Below are 21956 nucleotides of genomic sequence, written 5' to 3'. Positions count from 1 at the left end.
CCAGCCTGTTGTGTGTGGCTGCCATCGTTCCAACTCCCGAACTGGCAGATGGCTCTCCAAGCAATCCCTCCCCAACAGACAGGTCCTGCCCACCACCCCATCAGACATTTCTAAAGCTCTCTCCGTAAGCTCTTCCACCTCCACAGTGCAGTGGGCTGCAGGTCCTAACTGGTACAGTAGGCTGAAATGTAAGGCGAAGGACTGTCCCCCCAAAAGCCTCAAGGGATGCCAAGACAGAGAAGTAGCCCAAAAAGGTGTAGCCATGACATTTTAAATATATATGTAAATAACTTAAAGCTACTTTTACAACTCAGTGAACTATGATCTGAAAAGGCAACTCTGCCTAGACCGTGCACTCACATGTGAGCCATATGCGGACCATCAGAAATGGCATATAGCCATATGCTGACCATCAGAAATGGCATATAGCCATATGCTGACCATCAGAAATGGCATATAGCCATATGCTGACCATCAGAAATGGCATATAGCCATATGCTGACCATCAGAAATGGCATATAGCCATATGCTGACCATCAGAAATGGCATATAGCCATATGCTGACCATCAGAAATGGCATATAGCCATATGCTGACAACCATATGCTGAGTGTTTACTGGCTCAGCTTTACACACATGCTGGAAGTGGACACGAGTGCTATGAGGACTCCAAAGGACTGAGAATGGTGACCTGGACAGGGGTGCTGCATGCTATCCTACACACTGTGGAAAAGGGCAGTGAGAGGCAATCTAGCACTCATCATGTGGACAAAGTCTGCATTCTAGCACACAGAACCAGAGCTAAACCTTTCCTGGAATCCCAGAAAACCCCACTTCATTTCCTAGAACTCGACAGGCCCTGACCCTGCTCTCCCTCGACCCACAGAGCTCCCTCTGGACCCCTCAGCAGCTGCCTTCAGCAACTGAGAAAGCTGAGGCAGGAAGTTCCCCATGACTCTGCTCACTCCTTCCTTTCCCACACCGCTGCTGGTTTCCCTTTACACTCCCGGCTCCCACATAATCCTCTTTTCCCACAATGCTTTCCACCCCATTCTTCCAATGGAACCAATATGAGCTATTATTACCACCTAAAGCGCTCCAGCACTTTCCTTCAAGTCTCCAGTTACCTCTTCAACAGCCCCCACAGCTCTGGCTCCCTCCCCCTACCCCTCCCTTTTACCTGTGACCCAACTCTTAGTAATAAAGTACAAACAGGCACTTATGTACAAGAGAACCATCCTCTAAAGCCAACAGTCTTCCCACTCAATTTCCATTACTTTTTTGTTCTATTTTTTTCTTCGTTTGGCTTTTTTGGAGACAGGTCTTACTACATAGCCTTGGCTGACCTAACACTCACTATGAAGACCAGGTTGACCTTGAACTCATACACATCTGCCAGCCTTTTCTTTCCAAGTGTGGGCACTGTGATGACTTGTATATGCCTGGCCCAGGAGTGGCACTATTTGGAGGTGTGGCCTTGGAGCGGGTGTGGCCTTGATGGAGTAGGTGTGTCACTGTGGGTGTGGGCTTTAAGACCCTACTCCTATGTGTCTGGAATGGAGTCTTCCATAAGCAGCCTTCTCAGATGAAGATGCAGAACTCTCAGCTCTGCCTGCACCAGGCCTGTCTGGATGCTGCCCTGCTCCTACCTTGATGATACTGGACTGAACTTCTGAACCTGTGAGCCAGCCCCAATTAAATGTTGTCTTTTATAAGACTTTCCTTGGTCATGATGTCTATTCACAGCAGTAAAACCCTAACTAAGACAGGTATTAAAGGCACACACTACCTATTTCATAATCTTATAATTCATGTTATTTGTTTTCTTCAGCACTAGAACCATGGGCCATGTACATGCTAAGTAACCCAAGCTGTATTTTAAATCCAAATTCAAATATTTTTCTAAGTACCCCAAATCTTATGTAAAAAGCAGACATAAATAAACAAAAATATAAAATGTCTTCATATGACACACTCATACACACAAATCATAGTAACTTTAATTTAAAAAAAATTACTCATTATTCTAATTGGTGAGCTCTTTCTTCCACAACTTATTTTCCTGTCATATGATATACTTATTAGGCCAGAAGTGGTGGCACATATCTTTAATCCCAGCACTTGGGAGGAAGAGGCAGGTGGATCTCTACAAGTTTGAGGTTAGCCTGGTCTACACAGCAAATTAAAGCCTAGTCAAGTCTACATAATGAGATACTGCTTCAAGAAATCTTTTTAAAAAAGAAAAAAAGATGCAGCAATTAACTCTTCCTATCCCATGAGTTCAGCTCTCCACTTCTGCCCTACAGAAAGACTGGAATCTTTATTAAGATAGGATTCGTCCATCACTCAATCCAGTCACCTACTGTAGAGACAACATATGACATCCACGTTCTCATCATATCAATGAACATGATATTGCTGCTTCAGAGTCTCAAACTCTTTGTTACACACAGATCTGTTTGTTTGTTTATTTATCTTAGAGTTATTTTCTATGTGTGAGAGTGTTTAGCCCACATGTATACATGTGCACCATACATGAGCCTGATGCCTGTGGAGGTCAGAAGAAAGCACCAGATCCCCTGCAACTGGAGTTAAGGAAGGCTGTGAGCCACCACACAGGTGCTGAAGACGAAACTCAGGTCCTCTGCAAGAGCAGCAAATGCTCTTCATTGCCGAGCCATCTCTTCAGCCCACGTTAACGTTTAAACCACTCCATGCTGTGGCTCCCATAAAAGTCTATGAAACCTGAAGCATGATTTAACTATTTCTCTACTGCGTGCTATATCTAAATTAGAGAAATACTCACATCATAGAGCATGTGACTCAGCGACTGTCGAGAAATGACACTAAAATTTTCCACAAAATTCCGAGGAGCAGAAAAAACACGGAGAACTTTTTCATCTGCTCCAGACACGAACTGAAACCGATCAATCATCGCCAAACACTTGAGGTTGTACCCATGTATCTGAGGCCTTGCGATCTCATGCCACGTCACCTGGGGTTAAATCACAGCACAATGAAAACGGGTGCACACTCCAAAAACCAGTCCTTTTCAACAAGCGAAATACAGGATGCAAAACTTGCTGCCAAGTAGTTCCCATTGCCAGCGATCCAGTGGTGTGCAGTTATGTTGCATGATGGCTCAGCGTGAATGCTCCTAATGCAGGCTACGCACTGGGAAACACCAAGTGGAAGGAAGGCCCTGAGTTAACGAGGAAGACGTCTTACCTGAGATTGGTTCTTCTTCTTCCACGGGGCAAAAAGGCGAGTTGTCTGATCGGTGCTGGTGGTGATGATGAACTCTCCCTCTGGATCCCAAATTAGGTCTTGGACACCATCGAAGTGTCCTGAAATGACGATCTCTGGAGCCCACTGCCGCTGCAATGAAAATGATCATACACGTAAGCACAGTAAGCAGGGACTGCCAGCTGAAAGCTGCAAGGCTAAACGCTCAAGACCAGATCCTATAAAAAAGGAGCTGTTTCCCACCACTTACATTAGACTGTAACATCCAACTGTGTTCTAGCACTGGCTCAATAATTAAACTAAGTTATATCTTGTAAGGACATATGGCAAAGAAATTATATTAATTCCCCTACTATACAAGTATGTGTTGTACAGTTAAGCTCTAATGGTGTTTATAACAGGTTCTGAGTGTTATAGACAGAACTTTGGGATTATCAGTACAGTCTTCCAAGAATAGCTCCCTACTTGTTCATAAAAATCAGCCCTGGGCTGGAGAGACAGCTCAGTGGTTAAGCGTGCTTGCTGAGCAATCACGAAGGCGAGCGTAGATCTCAGCAGCCATGGAGCAAGCCAAGCATGCTGAAAATGTCCATAACTCCAGCTTTCAAGGGCTCTCCTGGTTCCTGTGCATAGGCAGGCATGAACACCTACACATATATCTCAGCACACACTCACACAAACGTACATGCACACAAAGTAAATATTTGAAAAATAAGGAATCTCAATCTTGAAGGGGTAGAAAGATGGCTCAATGGTTAAGAGTGTGTACCGTTCTTCCAGACCACCAAGTTCAGTACCCAACACCCATGTCCACCAGTTCCAACAAATCCAACACCCTCTTTTGGCTTCCACTGGCACCTGTATTTACATGCCTGGAAGACTAATTCTCCAATAAAACAAAAACTTAAAATTTCAGAGGGGATTAGTACAAAGGCCACAAACTAAAACTGATGAATATATGAATCTGTACTCTGTAAAGGGAGCTACTGGGCTAGTGAGCTGGCTCAGCAAATAAAGCAACCAGCCACCAAGCCTGCTGACAGCTGACCTAAGTTCCACCCCAGAGTATTAGGAGGGCACACGTTCTGCAGCTCATCTTCTAACCTTTGCCCCTGCACACCAACACACTTGCACTTACACACCAACATACACACAAAAATTTGCAAAATATATTAAAATAGGAAGGTATGAGATATGTGTCCAAAATATGACAAGTCACAATTCACCAAATATCCTTATTTCTTCCGTTTGTTAAATTTAAAAATCCCTTATATAGCATCCAGACCCTGACTTTCATGTGCACATGATTGGGGGAGGGGAGAGGACAGACAATCCAGGGCCTCACATAAACTGGGCCAATGTCACTGAGCCACACTGCAGACTCACATAAATAGCATTATTCAATGCTCTCACACTGCTATACAACTCTGCATTCTTCTTCCTAGAAAAGCCCAAACTTCTAACCTAGCGTAAGTACCACAGACCATCTTTAGAAATGAATGCCATTTCTGCTTAGACGTGCCTCCTAGGAAAGCACAAGGCACAAGAGGCTCGTACTGGATTTACTGTGCTTTGTTTCCAAAGGTGCATTGCTCCGTGGAAGGCATGAGCGATGATCATGGAGCCATTTTCACCGAACTGGCAACCATAGAACCCCAGGGTATTTCCACCTACTTCACCTACTCGGACCTACACAAAGACAGAAAAACAGTTATCAACCAATAGGTCCATTTCTCACACTGGAAAAGGAGTCTATAGAGAGTAAGTTACAGTTCATTTAATGTGCAACGTACACAAAGCGTGAACATTTACAGCTCTTGGAATATAGAGCTGGGGTATATATATACTGACTCTAAAAATTTTTATTTCTTAAATACCCATATCTTACCTGCTCTAACCAAACCCCTGACTCTTCATCTGGAGCCCAAAGAATCATGGTTTTGTCCATGGAGGCAGACAGCAATCTCACTGGCTGGTGCAGAACGCCATCTGAAGAGAAAAGCTGTGTTTAGATGATCCAGAAGCAGAGCCCGAGACTGTCAGGACAAAGCAGAAGGGTAGGCAGCACACTGACCAGAACAGGGAGGGCTGCGAAGCCAGGAGTGATGCTCACACCTGTAGCCCAGCAGCAGGAAGCTGAGGCAGGACAACTGCTTCAAGCTCAAGGCCAGCCTGGGCTACACTGTGAGGCTGTACAAACAGCCATAAGATCTACCCCTAAGACAAACAAATTGTGATATACTCAGACAATGGAATCTTATAGGGTAATGAACCAGAGCTACAGGGACCAATATGGCTGCATCTCCAAGCACATACAACAGTGTGACGCAGAAGGTTAAGTACTTACCAGTGCCAAGTTATGTCAATGACAGCACTCCTGTCCACGACTATATAAACATGGAATTCAGGCCCAATCACATGCTAGGGCTGACACTCATTGACCTAGCACTGTGTCTCCATACAACGGAGGAAAAGCTTCAAAGGGACATGGGCTCTTGAACTACAGAAAATCTAATGCCTACTTTTAAAATAATACATATAATTTTAAATAAATTTTATAAGGTTTTCTTTTTTTCAGTATTTTAAAACTACTTTTAATAATGTGTCTGTAGCTCATCTCCATGTTGGCATGTGCAGAGGTGTTTAATCCCCTGGAGTTGTGATTTAAATTGCGAGCCACCTGACATGGCTGCTGGGAAGTGACCTGGGTCCTCTGCAAGAGCAAAGCTGGATCTTAGTCCCTGAACTACGTCCAGTCCTCTTTTGAATATTTTAACTATAAAAAACCTATTAATTATGCATCTATGTTTGTGAGTGCCAGTGCCCTTAAAGTCCAAAGAGGGTGTCAGATATATCACTCTATCTCCTCTTCCTCTAATTTTTACTGGTGGGAATACAGCTTCAAATGAGCAAATATGAGTATACAGTCTTTCTTCCTTTAACTTGTGTGGCTCATGCTTTAAGATGGGCTAGCCTTGATCTTGCAATCCTTCTGTCTCGGCCCCCTATTGCTAGAATTACAACTGCACTACCATGCCCAGCACACTCTTTCTTTTGAAATGGGGTTTTATTATGTAGTTCAGTCTGGCTACAAACTTGCAATCCTCCTGCCTCAGCCTCTCTAGTGGTGGGATCACAGGTATGCACCATCACGAACAACAAGATTACTTTTTAGTTTTAAATTAAACCTGGCTTGCTAGAAAGAAAAGTGAGTCACACAGCCAGGTGGCTGAGCTAAAGCTGGTGAACAGTGGGCCCTGGGACAGAGCAGGTGCAGACCCCTGAGTGGATGACAGTAGTGCACATGGGGCAGGAACAGTGGAGAGGCCATGGGTTGGAAAGAATGAGACCATAAGCACGGCTGCATGGCATACACTGGAGCTGGCAGAGAAGCATAAAATGGTGAAAAAGTGTCACGCCCACCTCGACCGGCAAGGAAGACGCAACACCGTTGAATCCTTCTCAATCAGCCTTTATTGCAGGAACACCTAATTGATAGTACGGGGACCCTGGGGAACAAAGGCACTCGCCTTAAATACAAGACAGGCTGTGGCTGTAAATTTGTCCACTGGGGATTGGTGGAGCATGAAATACCTATTTAGCATGAATATCACCCTGGCCTTGTAGGTGCTGGGGGTCTGCCAACACATGCGCTGTAGGTGTTTACCACAAACGACCACCGGATGTCAGCGCCATCTTTAGCCGCTCCCTACAAAAAAGACTCGGTGCCAGGCATGTCCAACCTAAGAGGGCACTGGGAATTAATGATGGCTTCTCCTGGGTCAGAGAACCAGCCTGTAGTTTCCTCAGCCTTACAGCAGCACCAGCTTCAATGTGGCACCCTGCCCTCAGACACCACAGGAGGGAAGGGCAAAAAAAGAAGGGAAAACCATTGTGTTTCCTATGTACTGCCCTCAATATCACTCCCTCCACACTATCAAGACAGTGAAGATCCCAGTGAGGCTGGTTTCAGTCAATTTTCCTTAAATTCCTGAAAGCCACGGGAACTTTAAAGAAACACATGGCTGCTGGGAAGTGACCTGGGTCCTCTGCAAGAGCAAAGCTGGATCTTAGTCCCTGAACTACGTCCAGTCCTCTTTTGAATATTTTAACTATAAAAAACCTATTAATTATGCATCTATGTTTGTGAGTGCCAGTGCCCTTAAAGTCCAAAGAGGGTGTCAGATATATCACAAAGAAACACAGTTAGCAGGAGGATGGCAGAGTCAGCTCCCAGCAGCCAGCCAGCCCGACTGACTCTCACAGAGTTGCTGTCAGCACACTGACTACACAGGTCAGCACGCCTCACAGTTACGAACTTTAGTTACACTCAAAGCAATCCCCCAGTGTCCTCCTACCTTTGTAAAACGAAGGCTGCCAGTGAATGGCATTCACCCAGTTTTCATGTCCAGCCAGCACTGTCTCCAGGATAACTGCAACCGTCGTGCTAACACCTAAAACAGAAGCAACTCAGGGACCCTTTCTTCATGGCTCGTCCAAAGAACATTTGTAAAATCCAGTCTTGTGTAATTATGTCAAGAAATTAGAACAAAACATAATAATCCAAATTCAACAAAAAGAACAAACAAACCCCTAAACTTCATTAACCTTCCCAATTAGATAAAAAGAACTAAAAATACATTTTCTCATACATTTTTTTCTATCTGGGCATTGATATTGAAGAATATTTTTACTCTTTAAAATATTCCTAAAAAAGGCTGTCACACACAATTAAAGAGCAAAATCACACATCATTACATTTTGAACCATCACATGGTACAACTCTTATGTGTCAGCTCAGAACCAGGGCTGGAGTGTAGATCAGCTGTGTTCTGCCTAGCATGTGCAAAGCCCTGGATTGAATTAATCTCCAGCACAACAACAACAACAGCAACAACAGCAACAACAATAACAGCAGCAACAACAACAGCAACAACAGCAACAACAATAACAACAACAACAGCAACAACAGCAGCAACAACAGTAACAACAGCAGCAGCAACAACAACAGCAACAACAACAACAACAGCAACAACAGCAACAACAATAACAGCAACAGCAGCAACAACAACAACAACAATAGCAACAGCAGCAACAGCAACAGTAACAACAGCAACAACAACAGCAACAACAACAACAGCAACAACAACAACAACAACAGCAACAACAGCAACAACAGCAACAACAATAACAGCAACAGCAGCAACAACAGCAACAACAATAACAGCAACAGCAGCAACAACAACAATAGCAACAGCAGCAACAGCAACAGTAACAACAGCAGCAACAACAACAGTAACAACAGCAGCAGCAGCAACAACAACAACAGCAACAACAACAGCAGCAACTACTAATCGCATTAAAATAAAGCAAAGCTAGGGCTGTAGCTCAGGAGGGAGGGAGTGCAAGCCTGCACTGCAACAGCCCTGGCCTCCAGCCCATTGGACACTGGCAGGGCAGTGTGGCACGGCCTCTAACAGCATTCAGAAGGTAGAAGGAGGACGTTCAGGAATTAAGGCTAGCCTGGGATGTATGAAACCCTGTCATTCATTCATAGATAGACAGACAAACAGACAGACTGATAGCAAAACAGGTAAGCCAGCCTCCTTATTTCCCTACTTAATAATTTATCAGTTTTTTAAAAACAACATAAATGAAAAAATAAGGAAAACTAAATTCCTATTGTAGACTTTAAAAACAAATACATGAAAATTTTCATATTTTGGCATAGCTACTTATGTTGGCTATATCATTTGTTGGTTTTCCCTAACTACTAGGAAAGTCACAACTCTAACAGCTTTGTAATCAAGACTAACCAAGAACAGCACACCTAGACAGTGAGGTCTAATGTGGACCGACAAATCAGAATATATCTCCATCATCCAATAGATCTGTGGGTGGAGAAGTCAGTCTATTACCGTAATTATGTAACAGTCTACTACATCTACTGCAAGAAAATCTGAATTACATATGCCACTCAAATGCAAATAACTTAGCTTGTCCCTTATGAATGTACACCAACAGGACCAGAGCTCATACTCTTCCTTTAGGTCTTCTTATGCTATGCTTGCAACATTTCACAAATTAACTCACTGACAAACATTAAGCATACCTTTCAGTAATTAAAAAGACTGGACTAATACAGTTTATAAAAATCTTTTAAACATGAAAAATAACAGATCTTATATAAACAGATGTGTGGCGACACAGAGAGACGGAAGCGCTAGCAGAGTGAGGTTCTGCTACATCACACCCTTCACTGTTACTCACCGCCATCTTTTATAGTGAATGTATTTTCCTTCAGTCTTATGCTACCGTCCTCAGTTTCTAAAGATGTCGGTTTCATATACAGTCTCCATATTCTTATGAGGCAATCCTGTGAACAGCTTGCCAGGAAAAGGTCTCTACCTAATTAGGAAATAAATATTACACTACTTTTTAAAACAGTAAATTTAGGTGTAAAACTTTTCGTCTATGATATATATATATTTCTAGATCTGAAAACATTGGACTTTGTTTCCCTACCCTTCATTTATTTGACTGGCATTCATTTTTAATGCCACTGGTAAACATACACACAATGTTAATAAATATGCAAATAACAGTGGTTCTCCATGGCTAGGCCATGAGGTTCTACAAAGAACTCTCCAAGAACATATACATATTAATAAGACAACTGTTGTCACTCTGCAGACATCAACTTATTTCATCCTTTGCCACCCAATCAGCAGTTAGCAAATAGGTTAAGAAATCCCTTTTCTGGGCCAGTGAGATGGCTCAGTGGACAAAGGGACTCAGCCAAGCCCCTGTGGCTTTGATCTTAGGACTCAAAGGTGAAAAGAAAACCTGCTCCCACTCTGAATGCTGTCTTTCAGTCTCCAGATGTGTGTGTGTTTGCTCCTTTTAAGACCCCTGTCTATCTGGGAGAGCAGACAATGTAACACACAAAGAACACTTAGAAGCTAAAGCCGGAAAGGCTGTGTTACAGAAATAACATAAACTTGTCCCACTATGTTCACTCCTCATAAAATCTCATACTGACCGAAGGTTGCCCATTCCACGCCTCTTATCCAGTCCTCGTGTCCGCACAGAGAAAGCATTTTCTGAAACTAGGAAGATACCAGTCAGTAAGGTGTGCCTTGGCTACAGCCCTGACAATGCTGGCTACCTGGACTTTATAACTATTTCAAAATGTCTTACAGAATCAAAGGAAACAAGGACCTAGAACTAACCAAGCCTAGTCCTGGGACGCTCTCCTTTAGCTCAGAAAATGCACACACTCTGTGTAGAGGACAAACAGGACCGCAGGGTACTGCAGCAGGTGTACCATAGGCACCCAGAGATCTAAGGGGAAACACCAGCATGGCATCTTTCTTCTCTCCCTCCCCCATGTGGCATTTTTATGGGTTTTAGTTATCAGTTTTCCTCTAATAACTCTGGGCCGGATGACCACAGTAGTAGTTATGAGGTGTTCATAATGTGAGAGAGCACCCAGCAGAACTGTCGAGAAGACCACCCTGAGGATTGCTCGGGTTTGAACTGTAACATCCCTAAAATGTTCTCATTGAGAAGTAGACTAATTAAGACATACCACTAAGCAAAACCTAACTCTAGCTTCTTAACTGCAACTGGCTATACCGTGTTTGGTTGATATCCCTGGGAGGTCTGCCCTTTTCTGAAGGGAAAAGGAGGAGGAGTGGATGGGGAGGAAGATGGAGGAGTGTGTGGATGGAGGAAGGTGGGGCAGAGGGAGGGAGGATGTAATACATGACAGAATACATTAATAAAGTCAAGTACAAACACTGGTTACCCAGTCATCCTGCTGAACAAACAGGTGAATTCTGCCGCCATCATCACCACATGCTAACACTGGCGCTGGGAAGGAAAACAGGCAAGGCTGAGAATACTGCAGCTACTGTCACAGGCCCAGAAACTGCCTCCTGCTCCCCATACCATCGCAATCAATACAAGGTCTCCAGGAATAACTGGACATTCTCCATGGTTCTAGTCAGTGGTTGTTGACAAACTCTAAGACAGTGAGTGTCTCCACTCTGCATTATGATGAAGGGGAGAGAAAGGGATGTGACAAACAAGGAGGGGGTGGGAGAAAGCACAGGCTAATTGCTTGCCACATAAGCTTGACGTTAATCCCTGAGTTCAATCCGTGGAACCCACATAAAAAAGTCAGATGTGGTGATATGCATCTATGATCCCAGCACTCCTTGGCAAGATAAGAGACAGACAGAATTGGCAGAAAGTTTGCAGGCCATCTGTCCTAGAATACAGGATGTGAAGAGAGATCCTGCCTTAGAAACTGAGTAGACAGACAGAAGGACTCCCAACGGGCAGAGAGCAGAAGAGGCTAGGGTTTCCCAGACAGGTCTCTGGCAAGTGGGCCTGTCCTCCAGGTAAAGGAGGGGGTAAAGAGAATATCAGTCTCACACCAACTGCCATTTCTGTAAATAAAACAGGCAGGAAAGTCAACTCATCATGAGGGCATGAAGAGCTGCCATCTTGAGAAGCTCCCACAGTTAAGCACTTTTCCACTCAGTCCAACCTTCAAAGAACTTTCTCAAAGTCGGGCTTAGATACATCTATGATAAATTCCATAAGCATCCATATCAATTTGGAGCATATATTAAATCAATAAAATCTCAGCTAGCAAAGTTCCTGACAGCTGTCCTTAACTTTGTGATGTAGACTTGCATGTTAAATACTGTAGTAACTGTTACGTTACCAACATCTCAGTTATTGTTGTTTCTGAGACACTCTCATGTAGCCTAGGCTGGCCTTGACCTCCTGATCCTCCTCCCGTCTCCGTCCCCTAATGCTGAGGTTATAGACTTTTATCTCAATGCCCAGTTTACTTCATAAGCGCATTTGGATAAAGGGCTGGGATCGCAGTGCTAGAGAATAGTTTAGCCTGTGTGAGGGCTACCGGCTGGATCACCAACACAAGAGAAAAGATGTAACAGATACAAAGTCCAGGCTCCAAACACTTCCTTAGGCATTCTTTTGATAAATGGCAGGACACTCACCATCAGTATCAGGCAAAGTGGACAGGCAGACAGTCAGAACGAATCCATCCCCGAATTTCAAGATCTGAAGGCATTTCACTGAAAAACAAAACTCACCATGAGCAACTGCCTCTCAGCTTATCTAAGGAAGCTGTGGTATCACTAGTCAGGGTGTCAGTAGACAGATGGACAGAAGTCAACCCCAAGCCTCAGAGATTTGGAGAAATTAAGTTGTTAAATTTCAACAAAGTTAGAGAGAACAAAATAGCTCATCTAAAAATTAGGAGGAATTTACTTAGTCAAACAGTTTGGTTAAGGGGTATTTTGAAAAAAGCCAAAGAGAACACATTCATATTAGAATGGTAACATTCTAAAATTGCTGGCAATGTGAACACGTGTGCTCTTGGAGCTGCTACTCATCTCACAATGTTCATCTCTCCCCCAGATTAGAGCCTCCAAACCTACCTTCAGACCCCTTTTTAGACCAGAGTCGAACTGTGGAATCGGAAGCTGCAGAAGCTATCAGGGCATGCTGCTCGCCATCGGATGGCCCGCTCTGGTAAATACCATGCACAGCATAAACCGGTCCTTCATGGCCTTGGAGACGGACTGATTTTAAAACCTGAATCAGGAATGACACATGTGTTATGAGAACAAAGGAATTATAAAACTGGGCATGTGGCTCATGTCTTTGATCCAGAACTCAGGAGGCTGATAAAGTCTGAGGCTGACTGTCTCGAAAAATCAAGATCAGGAGGCTATAGATAGAACATGATAGCTGTACATTCCTAATCCCAGCACTTGGGAGGTAGAGACAGGAAGATCATTAGTCCACATGCTACACAAACTGAGAGGTACACTGAGAACTGTGCACAAAGAAATGCATGGGGGTACCCAATCCCTAAGATGCTCTGCCCTTCCCTTGAACACCAATTCCTTTTGTGATGGCTTGTATGTGCTCGGCTCAGTGAGTGGCACTATTAGAAGTATTAGAAGTGGCCCTGTTGGATTAGGTGTGTCACTGTGGGTTTGGGCTATCAGACCCTCACCCTAGTTGTCTGGAATAGAGTCTTCCACTAGCAGCCTTCAGATGAAGATGTAGAACTCTCAGCTCCTCCTGCACCATGCCTGTCTGGATGCTGCCATGCTCCCACCTTGATGATAATGGACTAAACCTCTGAACCTGTAAACCAGCCCCCATTAGATGTTGTCCTTATAAGAGTTGCCTTGGTCATGGTGCCTGTTCACAGCAGTAAAACTCTCACTAAGACACAAGTTGGTACCAGGAGTGGAGTATTTCTGTGATAGGTCTGACCTTGCTTTTTTTTAGAAGAATGTGGATTTTAGGACTTTGGATTTGGAAAGTAGTGGAATGCTTTAAGTTGGGCTTAATGGACTATCCTAGTAGGAATACGGAAGACTTTGTTGCTGAGTATGATTTGAACTGTGCAGACCTGGCCTCAGAAGTTTCAGTGGATAAGAATTTCAGTATATGACCTAAACTATTTTGTGGTATTTTGGTGAAGAATGTGGCTGCTTTTTGCCCTTGTCTGAAGAGTCTACCTGAGTCTAAGGTAAACAGATTTATACAAATTATATTGACAAAGAAAGTCTCAAAAAAGCCCAATGGAGACTTTGTTCTCCAGTTATGAAGAGTGTTTTGAACAAGCATAGCAAGCTTAGAAAAAAAAATGTATAGTTCAAGTATTAAATGGGCCCAGGAAATGAAATGGAAGACTATGGGGACTTTTGAAGTTAGACTAAATGTATTTTGCATTATTTTTGCTATGTTTAGGTATGGTCCCCAAAGAATCATGGGGCCAGGGAGTAGAATATGATGGTTTATATATGTTCAGTCCAGTGAGTAGCACTATTAGAAGTTGTGGCCCTTTTGGAGTAGGTGTGTCACTGTGGGTGTGGGCTATATAAGACTCTCATCCATCCTAGCTGCCTGGAAGTTAGTCTTCCACAAGCAGCCTTTAGATGAAGATGTAGAACTCTCAGCTCTGCCTGTATCATACCTGTCTAGATGTTGTCATGCTCCCACCTTGATGATAATGGACTGAACCTCTGAACCTGTAAGCCAGCCCCAACTAAATGTCCTTTATAAGACTTGCCTTGGCCATGGTGTCTGTTCACAGCACTAAAGACCTAACTAAGACATCTTTCACCCTTCTTTTAGGTCTTTCACACCCAGAGCCCACTCAGTCTAGCCTCACTCTCCCCTCGACTTGACTGTCTCACCACTGGGAGCTTAGGGAAGCAATGAGGAAAAGTCTGGCAAGTCTGTCTCTTCAGGTCTCAAAACTAAGAGTTCACTTCTCCTCCCTGGATTCTTCTGCTAAGACTGAGCCCAGTGGGGGCAGCATTCTGCTCTCATTCAAATGCAGGTGGCTCCAAAACCCATCTCCACTTGGCTCTCTATTCCTGTATCTCATGATGGGGGCATAGAGCAGTAAGTCTGGTCATACAACTAGCAGCTCTCCCATGACATGACTGCACTTGGCTCTGTATCTTCCTACTTGCCTATTTTTCTCTGCAGAAGCACCTTTCTCCCAGGGCCCTAAGAAAGAACTGAAGTTTTACTTACTCACCTCCTGTCCATCATAGTCCCAATTTACTTTGTAACTAACCTGTCAGTGCTGAGAGCCTTTTTTAGACCCCTTCTTTCTTGCTGTTTCTCCTATGCTTAGTTAGCACTGCTGTCACAGTAACTTGATGAACTCCCTTCGCTGACTTCCAAATGCCTGCTGAAAAAGATACCCTGCCCCAAAGCTAAGGATTGAATCCTTACTCATTCACACCAGGCAGCTGTTCTGCCACTCATCTGTAACCCAGCCCAACCAAAACAAAAATATTTGAGACAATGTTGTGCTATATAGCCTATACTGACCTTGAACTCATAATTCTCCTGCCTCAGCCTGTTAAGTGCTGAGAATACAGCCTGCACCACATGACCAGTCTAATCGCAAACTCCTAAGGCTAATGCTCAAATATGATTTTCTCTCCTTCTCCTGCACACATGTATTATCAGTAACACTTCCAAAACTGCCTCCTGCAAATTCAACAGGATGCTGGGAGATTTTAGATGGGAATGGCAGCTTCATTCTGTAATGCTTTTCCTACTTGGATTCCTCACCCCTAAAGTTTTCCCAAGACAATGACCCTCCACTTTGCAACTAAAAAGCTGGTTCGTGGTGTAGTTCCCACGCCAGAGCTGAGACCACTTTGGATTTCAAGTTTCAAGTACTGTCTGCCCTCAGGACATGTCCTTGACTCACAGCAGGAAGACTCTTGTAAGTTCTCTGCAGGGTAACGTTCAAAACCAGCACAATGACTCGCTTCACTTTTATTAACCTTTGCCTAAAACTAGGAACAGTCCATCTGTCCATCAAGAGGCCCATGTGTGTGTCATCCCACAGTGTGCGGAAGGAACATCACTTACAGCTACAGATCTGTATTCACCTGGCAGCAACTGCCCATGAACACACCAGAAAGTCTGTCATTATTAAAGACAGAACAGCTCGCACGAGCCCAGTCTGAAGGAGAGAATCCACAGGAACTCATGTACATGGACGAGGAAGTTGGAGGAAGGGTACAGGACCCGAGTGCACAGGATAACTAATCTCAGCTGGGCGACTACACACAGCTGTGGTCCCAGCCTCATAAGGCTGTATTAGGACACACAGTGACACTGCCCCAGAGGGTGTGTCTGTGTATGCTGTTTGTGGGTATCTGTGCATACGTCTGTTTTGTGTTGAGGGTATATACGAAAAATCCAGTGAAATCCCATTGAAAATCGATTTTCTCTTTCCCAGCAGGTAGCAGTTGCAAATAGCTTCTTGGTCACACGTGGGACTTAGTGCTGGATTTTATCTTAAGATTTAAAAAAAAAAATTAAGTATATGGGTTACAGTTAAGCAAATAAAGGAAGCTCATAAATAAGAAAGAGATGAGGGCACTTCATATAAAGAAAACAACACACCGGGAAAGAGAGCTCAGTCGTGAGAAGTAAACATTGTTTCTTAGGACACAGCCACTGACCTGATTGTTCTCCAGTTCCCAGTGAATCACCCGATTGTCAGAAGCTCCAGACACCAGCTCTGTGGACGGGGCTGGAAAAGTTGTATCTCAGTAAATATTTGCATTCACACCTTTTCTTTACCTAGCTATTTCCTTTCTTCTTGGTTTTGTTTTTTGGGGTTTTTTTGTTTTGGTTTTTTTTTTTTTTTTTTTTTTTTTTTTGGTTCCTCCAGACAGGGTTTCCAGGTGTAGCCTCTGGCTGTCTGCTCCCTCCATACGCCAAGCTGGCCCTGAACTCACCAAGATCCCCCTGGCTCTGCCTCCTGAGTGCTAGGACTAAAGGTATGAGCTACCACCTTTTCTTAAATAATCAAGTTTTTAGAAAATCTAAACTATCTGGTGAGAGAACTTTATTAGAGGATCACAGTGTAACATATATAATTCATTTTATGTAACATCATTTTAAAATGGAAGGTAAAATAAATATGTCACAGCAACATCCTATGAGGTCATCTGAGTAGTCTTTGATGTCAAGTGGTGGCAATTAATATAGTTATAGCTGTGTTTCTGCACATATGGTAAGAGCTGTCCTCTGTATTACATAGTAGCTTTTACTGACTTGATGTAAGACTTACTCTGATTTGGCAATTGAGATAGGTAGTGTATATTAAGCTTCTTTTCATAGAAAAGTCTCACAATTAAAGCAAATTCTGCATTTGTGTCTGGATCATAATGCAGAATGGAAAGGAACTGAACTCAGAGTACAGGACAGCAGTACAGTAGATACAGAAACACAACAGGGGGATTCCACTGGCTTGAGAGTTTACAGCAACCAATAGGGTAGTGGAAAATCCTGGAGCTGGAGAGATGACTCAGCAGTTAAGAGCACTCCACTCTTCCAGAGGTCCTGAGTTCAGTTCCTAGCAGCCACATGGTGGCTCACAACCATCTGTAATGGGATCTGATGCCTTCTTCCGGTGTATCTGAAGACAGCGACAGTGTACTCATATACATTAAATAAATAAATAAAAATCTTAAAAAAAAAAAAAGAAAAGAAAAGAAGAACAGAAAGCCCTGGAGTCAGAATGAGGGGGATAATCCAAGGCAGTCAAGCACTCTAAACCGGTGTTCTACTTCACACTCTTACAACCCTAAGAAGCTCTGAATGTGGGCCATGTATGTCAGCATTAGAAGTCAAATACTGCTTAATACTGCTTAGTAGTTCCCCTAAAAACTACAATGATGCTGGGTCTGGGAACACACACCTTTAGCCCCAGAATGCAGGAAAGAGGCAGGGGGAGGGCTAGGGACTTGAGGCCAGTATGGTCTACATAGTGAGTTCTAGGCCAGCCAAGGCTACACAGTAAAACTGAGTCTTTAAAAAACAATAATAATAATAATTACACAATCAAGATAGCTCATTAGGTAAAGGCACCTGCTATCCTTTCACTAAACTAAACCTATCGCTTGAGTTTAATCCCCAAAGCCTCAAAAGTGGATGGACTTTTTCCACATGCACTGTGTGTGGCATGTACTGTAACCCCACTGACAATAGTAATTTAATTACTGATGTACAAAATATGTTGCGTTGGCTGGTTTTGTGTCAATTTGGCACAAACTAGGCATTGGAGAAGAAGGAACCTCAGGTGAGGAAATGCCTCTGTAAGATCCAGCTGTAAGGCATTTTCTCAATTAGTGATCAATGGGGGAGGGTGTCAGCTCATGGGTGGTGTCATCCCTGGGCTGGTGGACCAGGGTTCTATTAGAAAGCAGGCTAAGCAAACTGGCGATGCAAGCCAGTAAGCAGCACCCTTCTGTGACCTCTACATCAGCTCCTGCTTCTAGGATCCTGCCCTGTTTTGGGTTCTTGTCCTGAATTCCTTCAATAGTGAATAGTACTTTGGAAGTTGAATAAACCCTTTCTTCTTCAACTTGCTTTTGGACATGGTGTTTCATTGCAGCAATAGAAGCCCTAACTCAGACAAAGGTTAACACAAATTTTCATGGGAGCTAAAGAATTCTAATGCTAGAACCATAAAAAATTAGTAAGAACAAAAGCACAATGTTGAATGTCTACAAGGCTCTTTAATGTCTGGCTATGTTAAAAAACAGCTGAAGGGGCTGGAGGGATGGCTCAGCGGTTAAGAGCACAGACTGCTCTTCCAGAGGTCCTGAGTTCAAATCCCAGCAACCACATGGTGGCTCACAACCATCTGTAATGAGATCTGATGCCCTCTTCTGGTGTGTCTGAAGACAGCTACAGTGTACTTATATATAATAAATTAAAAAAAAAAAAAAAGCTGAATTTCCTATCTGCCTCTTTGTTTAGTTTGTTAAGTATCACACGTCATGTGGTTGATAGGAAACCACACAGCATACTCATGACAGCCTGTGAATGAATACACTTCTTAGTATTATGAAAACAACATGGGCCTCACACATCTCAGGATCACCTAGGGTCCTTTGATCCAGTACAGTCCCTTACTTTTGCCATCAAGTGCAACGGAGAAACAAGGTCTTATCAAATAAAGCAATAGTTTATCTATGGCAGAAACAGACATGGGTCGACTGCACCCATGCCCTGCTCACAGGTTTCTCAATCAAAAGCCAAGGCACAGGGTATACCCATGCTTTACCTGAGGTCAAGTAAGAACACTATTCAGCCATTTCACTGGGTAGACTTTTAAATTTTTTCCCCAAACATATAACATCAGTGAAGGAAATGCAAAATTATGAAAAAACAATGAAAGAAAAACTACCAACCATACTTTATCGAAAAGCATTTGAGATCAACCCTCTCAGCTTAATACTTACAGCCATCCTCTGTACGTATCCAGTGTAGGCAGTTGACTCGAGCGGTATGACCATTCAGATTGGTAATAACTACCTTTTTCTTTAGAGAGAGGAAAAAAAAAAAACAATTAGAGGAACGTAGCCTACAAAGAAATCGGGAAGCAAAAATCAGTTATCATTTGTTGACGCAATAAAAACAGCAGAATCCTATCAACAAAATCAATAGAGCTGCGTTTCAAGCCGTACACCTCTAACTACAGCCACCATTCACCAGACAGCTTTCCGGTCTTCCACACATCACACCCAGAATCCTATTAATAACTGAAGATCTCAGCTCCCTGGATCTTCATCTACATCGCTCTGCTCATACAACCCACCTTGTCAGCAAGCCTGTCTTGTCTCTCCAAGATAAGCAAGTAGTCCCTTCCTTGTGGGTCACAGTCCTTAGCAAAATACTATCAAAATGCATTACATTGAATATTTAGTTCATTTATTTTTATTTCATGTGCATTGGTGTTTTGCCTGTATGCATGTCTGTATAAGGGTGTTGGATCCCCTGGAATTGGAATTAAAGAAGTCAAGTGAGCAAATCTTAGCTGTGGGTGAAGTAAGGCTGCTGGGTGTTGGAAATTGAACCCAGATCCTCTGAAAGAGGAGCCAGTGCTCATAACTGCTGAGCCATCTCTCCAGCCCGAGTTAATGGCTTAAAGAAAGAAAAATCTGCAGTCAATGTATTCAAAGTTGTGGCTAGTCAAGTGGTAGGTTCTTTAGCCTGAGTGACCAGTGACACAAGGTCATGAGGCCACAACTATCATAGTCCTTCTAAATCTGATCCCTGCGAGTTCTACCGACAGATTCCCAGCAGATCCTCAGCCACCCTTGGGCAGCCTTACTTCACCCACAGCTAAGATGTGCTCACTTGACTTCTTTGGAGCCCTTCCCATGTTCGTTATCAACAGTACTGACTTGCTGCCAGCTTGTGTGCCAGAATTTCTCATGGTCTGGATAAAAGAACAGGTAAATACACATACACTAATATATTTAACGAATGAGCCCTCTGGGGCTGGATGGAGTTCGTTGTCTCTCCCTCTATGCTGAGAAGTAATTACTCATTAACTTTGTGGCGTCGCAACCCCTACAGAAAGCTTGGGGGGTGGGGAGGCTCAACACGTTGAATAAACATCGTCTTCAAATCTGTATTGTAGCATTTCCTGTGTGCTCGTGTGCACACTTGTGTGTGCATTTGTGTGCATGTGTGTGCATGCACGTGCCATAGGCTGACATCTTTCTTCATTAATTCTCCACCTTATTTTCTGAACCTGAGATGTGTTTCAGTTAGATGGGTAGCCAGTGAGCTCTGGAGTTACATACAGACATGCCTGGCTTTTACATGGGTGCTGGGGAATCTGAATTTAGATCTTGCTTGTTCAGCAAGCACTTTACCCATTAGAAGCCATTTCTCCAGCCCCACATTTCAAGTGTTCCTACTCCTTTAATTAAATACCCAACCAGAAAAATACTTAACGAAGCATTTTGGGGGTTCTATAATATGTTAAAATATACGTTTAAAATCCTCTAACATGACTATCAGGTTATCATTACAAAATATAACAGAAGTGGACATGGTGGCTCAGGTCTGTAGTCTCAGCACCTGGGAGGCTAAGGCAAGAGGATGGTGAGTTTGAGGGTAACCTCAACCAACACTAGATTCAAAGGCAAGTCAGCCTGGGCTACAAAGTGAAACACTAAACCTTAAAAACATTTTAAAAATGATGGAAGCTATTCGGGAACAAATCCACTGAATCCACTGATTTCTGCCCAAAGATGGGCTTCTACACGCTTAGTTAACCACTGGCTGAAGGTCAATGTAAAGTTAACCTTTGGTTTGATGTGCTTCTTCTTGCCAATCAAAAATGAATATATATATATATATATATATATATATATATATATATATATATATATATCTCAAGTTGATAATAAGACCAGCATGTTAATAGATAAGAGGAAATAATTTTTTTCATATAGAACTTCACATCTGCAAAGTTGAAGAAAACAGGATTTCAAATCAAATTTTAACAATGCAGCACTGTGAGAAAGTCAACTCTATATAGTTTTCAGCGTTTCAACAGACACAAGGACCCATGCAACACTTAACTGCACCATCCTAAAGTAACCGGGGAAAACGGTTCTAACCTGATACTGTGCATTACTCACTTGAGAAGTTGAACAGGAAAACGGCCAAGTAATAATCATCTGGCTGACGTTCAAAAAAATGGGCTAAGTCCTGCCTTATAACCAGGGGTTAAGATTCCCATCCTCTTCTTTACCCCATAGTTCCTTAAAAGCTGCATTCACATACCTAAAATATCCGTAACATTTCTTTGCAATTCAATATAAGTTCCTTAACTATACAGAGGGGTAAATAAAGAATTCAAATGCTTTAACCCACGTCTAAATTTCAATTCTAAAAGGTATTGAGAAGGGTGTCACCATTGGGATTTCAGCTTGGGGATCACAAGCCACGGTCACCCTAGATTGACCCTGCGAGGCGCAGGATAGAGCGGAGTCCAGGTGTCTAGAAGGGCTCTCCTCCTCGACCCCCTGGAGTGTGCAGATTCGCGCACTTGGCCTGCAAGCAGGGCCCGTACGCGCGCATCCTAGAGGTTTGAAGTCCACCTAATCCCTCGTACCTGAGGGTCATAGAGAACAACGGAGCAGGATGTGCCGAAGGCCAGGAGCCCTCCGGGCCCGGAATTCCAACTCAAAGCTCCTCGAGCCCGGTTCGGGCAGCAAAACACATAAGACACCTCCAACACAGAAGAAACCATGATGCCAGATGGTCACTGGCCCAGACACTCCCGCGCACTTCCGCCCC

General features: G+C 43.4%; 1 protein-coding gene across 1 annotated transcript in view; it reads right to left on the bottom strand.

Moving 5' to 3' along the window:
• Positions 1-21935, bottom strand: part of Elp2 (elongator acetyltransferase complex subunit 2) — a 35622-nt gene extending 13687 nt beyond the window's left edge. Inside the window, exons 1-13 of the mRNA NM_001034145.1 lie at positions 21772-21935; positions 19100-19178; positions 16307-16377; positions 12728-12884; positions 12284-12361; positions 11056-11120; positions 10288-10354; positions 9516-9653; positions 7604-7699; positions 5134-5234; positions 4803-4934; positions 3228-3377; positions 2806-2994 (exon numbers count right to left, since the gene is read on the bottom strand). Coding sequence (NP_001029317.1) covers positions 2806-2994; positions 3228-3377; positions 4803-4934; positions 5134-5234; positions 7604-7699; positions 9516-9653; positions 10288-10354; positions 11056-11120; positions 12284-12361; positions 12728-12884; positions 16307-16377; positions 19100-19178; positions 21772-21909 — 1461 coding nt within the window. The 5' untranslated portion in view covers positions 21910-21935. The remainder of the gene's footprint in view (positions 1-2805; positions 2995-3227; positions 3378-4802; positions 4935-5133; positions 5235-7603; positions 7700-9515; positions 9654-10287; positions 10355-11055; positions 11121-12283; positions 12362-12727; positions 12885-16306; positions 16378-19099; positions 19179-21771) is intronic.
• Positions 21936-21956: the final 21 nt, after the last annotated feature.

Source organism: Rattus norvegicus, chromosome 18 (assembly GCF_036323735.1).
Source record: "Rattus norvegicus strain BN/NHsdMcwi chromosome 18, GRCr8, whole genome shotgun sequence".
In the NCBI taxonomy this organism is placed as follows: Eukaryota; Metazoa; Chordata; class Mammalia; order Rodentia; family Muridae; genus Rattus; species Rattus norvegicus.
This window is presented reverse-complemented; position numbering and strand designations above follow the sequence as displayed.